The sequence below is a fragment of the Priapulus caudatus genome, unplaced genomic scaffold (genome assembly GCF_000485595.1).
Source record: "Priapulus caudatus unplaced genomic scaffold, Priapulus_caudatus-5.0.1 Scaffold5191, whole genome shotgun sequence".
NCBI classification, from domain to species: domain Eukaryota; kingdom Metazoa; phylum Priapulida; class Priapulimorpha; order Priapulimorphida; family Priapulidae; genus Priapulus; species Priapulus caudatus.
The window spans coordinates 3,944-7,095 of record NW_014582252.1 but is presented as its reverse complement, the minus strand read 5'-3'; the positions used below and the strand labels follow the sequence as shown (position 1 = coordinate 7,095).

The following is a 3,152-nucleotide window of genomic DNA, read 5'->3' as shown; positions in this document are numbered from 1 at the left end:
GCATCCTAACTGCCGGTTGCCAACTTGGCCGTTTCTAATAAAAAATGTAGTGGTTAATGAAGTACAAGCTTGTCTCTAAACTAACTGAAGGCTTGTCTAATTAACTTGTCAACTTCTCTAGGAAGTCTATAGAGAGAATGGACAAAGTTTCGTCAGTGTCAGTAACGTATTATAGAGTATAACATTGTTTTGGATCTAAACTGAGATAACACTTTGATTTTCATGGGAACGTATTACTTTCAACTATAGAGATCCCGATGAAATTATTCAACTCATACATTGAAGTTGCACGACAGACAAGCGGCGAGATATCCGAGCGAACGGACCACGCGTCGCGATGGCAGCAGGCCTCCTCGCGCGTCCACCGAGCTCTGCGGCAAGTGCGAACCGCTTCCGGAGTTCCAACGTCTCCATGACATGTTTGCCGCGCTCATCTCCTCTGCCGACAAACAACGCGACGACGCATTCCTCGACGGAACCGCGCTGTTCTGCGACGGCGCGCGCGTCACGTTCCGCGAGCTCGACCGCCGCTCGAACCGCCTCGCGCGCCGCCTGGCAGGTAAGATCGGCGAGTGCGCGGACGTCGCGGCGACGGCGTCGCGCGACAAGGTCGTCGTCGTCGACATGGCGCCTAGCGAGCGTCTCGTCGTGGCGCTGTTCGCGGTGATGAAGATCGACGTGGCGTACCTCCCTGTCGATCCGGGTTGTTCCCCGCCGCCCGTATCGCGTACGTCGTCAACGACGCGCGCCCGCTCTGCATCCTCGCCGACCGGCGCGACGCCACCCTCGTCGACGCGGAGCGCCAGTTCGCAGCGCCGACTCCCGTGTACGTACGACGAGCTGGCGGCCGACGACGACGGCGTTTCCGCGGGCGACGCTGAAACCCGACGAGCGTCTGCCGCACGACTACCGCACTCCGCTTCTCGCCTGCGTGCTATACACGTCCGGCAGCGAGGGGCGGCCGAAGGGCGTGCGTCTGCCGCACAAGGTCATCATGAACCGGCTCTGCTGGCATTTTGTGACGAAGTTTTCTCTTTCGCTCGGCGATGGACGGCCAGATCGGCTGCTTCAAGACGTCGACGACGTTCGTCGACCACCTACAGGAGGTTTTCGGCGCGCTGCTGCGCGGCGTGCCCGTCGTCGTCGTTGCCGCGGCGACGACCCGCGACCCGCGCGCCCTCGTCGACGTTCTCGAGTCTCGCGGCGTGACGCGGTTCGTCCTCGTGCCGTCGTTGCTGCGCATGCTGCTCGCGTTCCTCCCTCCCGCGGGGACGGGGAAGCCACGGTTGCCCCGGCTGCGGCTGTGGGTCTGCAGCGGGGAGACGCTCTCCGCCGAACTCCTCCGCGAGTTCTTCGTGCGATTCCCGAGCGGCCGCACGATCTGCAACTTCTACGGCAGCACGGAGGTGACGGGCGACGTGACGTACGCGACGTTCGAATCCGCGCCCGGCGTCGGCGGCGGCGTTCCCATCGGCCGCCCGATCTACAACACGATCGTCTACCTTCTCGATGACGCCATGACGGCGGTCGCGCGCGGCGAGCGAGGAGAGATGTACGTCGCGGGGCTCAGCGTCGCCGCGGGTTACGTCGGCGCCGCCGAGGAGAACGCGCGCCGCTTCCTTCGGAACTCGTTCTGCGACGTGCCTGGGTACTGCGCGCTGTTTCGCACGGGCGATTTTGCGCGCGTTGACGACGACGGCTCGCTGGTCTTCGAGGGCCGCACGGATGCGCAGGTGAAGGTGCGCGGTCACCGCGTCGATCTCGCCGAGATCGAGAACGCGGCGAGGCAGTTTCCAGGTACGGCGTGACGGGTTGTCGTGGCGACGGCGTGCGATGGTGCGTGATGGGTTGTCGCGGCGATGCCGTGTGACGGGTTGTCGCGGCGATGGCGCGTGATGGGTTGTCATGGCGACAGCGTGTGATGGGTTGTCGCTGCGACGGCGCGTGACGGGTTGTCACGGTGGTGGTGCGCGATATGTTAGATCGCAAGAATTGTGCATTGACTTTGCTGTGTAACTTTGCTGTGGCGTCACGTGAATAACGTAGTTTAGAAGAGACCCGATAAAACAATATATTGATCGTGTGGTGTCAGTGTCTCGTGTTGCTTGGTGCGCGTTAAAATAGAGCAGTTTTTAATGAGAACAGTACAGGTGTCTGTAGAAAGATTGAGAGAAAAACACATATGTTTTCAGTTCCTGGACACGTGGTTTACTTCTATATATGTGACCCACTCCAGCATAATACAGACTAAGTCGCAAGTCATTGTTTTGAGTAATGCACACATGTCAATGCTGAAAATGGCCTACCTGGACAAAAATGAGATTTTTACAAAAATAAATTCCTAAGTGCGTATTTAATTCGGATATATAGGTTCAGATATCTCTAGATTATTATGGTCATTTTTTTCCTTCATCCTTCAGACCGGCCCCTGACCGCTTATCCCCGACTGGGCCCCTTATTACCCGGAACGCTTTATCTCAAAAGCATTTCCTACTTAATCCTGGTTTTGCTGGAGCTCGTCACATATGTGGTTATTTTAATATTAAATAAGTACAGATTTTTAGAATGTTTTTTTATAAGGCATGATTTTTAAGGCAGTCTAGTCTAGTTCTCTCCTGTGTTTAAGTCTCATGGAAGGATACTCATGTAAGTGTGCTAGAGAGTTCAGCTGTGGTGTCATAGATGTTGAAATACATTTGCTATACGCCGTAACTTGCCTTCTATCTTTTCGATGGCCGTCATTTCTATATAATATATAGAGAGAGTTGTTGTAAGAACCTAGTCCAACATACAGTTATCATATACATACCTATATAGCGTTCCTTGCTTGTTTTGCTTATACTTGGAAAGCTATAATATGGTGAGTAGGCAATGATCTATGTTTCAGAGATTCACATCTAGTATTTATAATAGATATTTCGTTTTTCCCGGTTTGACCTTCTAATTTGATGACCTTGTAAACCTATTTGTCTCGACGTCAATAAACGAAAAAAATCTCGTCCGGAACAAAAAGAAAAACGAAGTCGCCCGCACTTTTTCGCATGCGTGTCGTCGTTGTTTCTTTCTCGCACGCACTTGGTCGTCGTTTCGTTCTCACATACAGAGCACGTATATCATATAGGTAGATGTGTAACGGAGCTGGTTTCAGCGGG

The 3,152-nt window shown here is 54.1% G+C and overlaps 1 protein-coding gene across 1 annotated transcript; it reads left to right on the top strand.

The window, feature by feature from the left end:
• The first annotated feature begins 362 nt into the window (after positions 1-362).
• Positions 363-2,712, top strand: LOC106819928 (dimodular nonribosomal peptide synthase-like). The gene is given in 4 exon segments (XM_014824496.1): positions 363-705; positions 708-816; positions 819-1,065; positions 1,067-2,712. Coding segments are annotated over 4 exon segments (1,386 nt in total). The 5' UTR covers positions 363-417; the 3' UTR covers positions 1,809-2,712.
• The last annotated feature ends 440 nt before the right edge of the window (positions 2,713-3,152 follow it).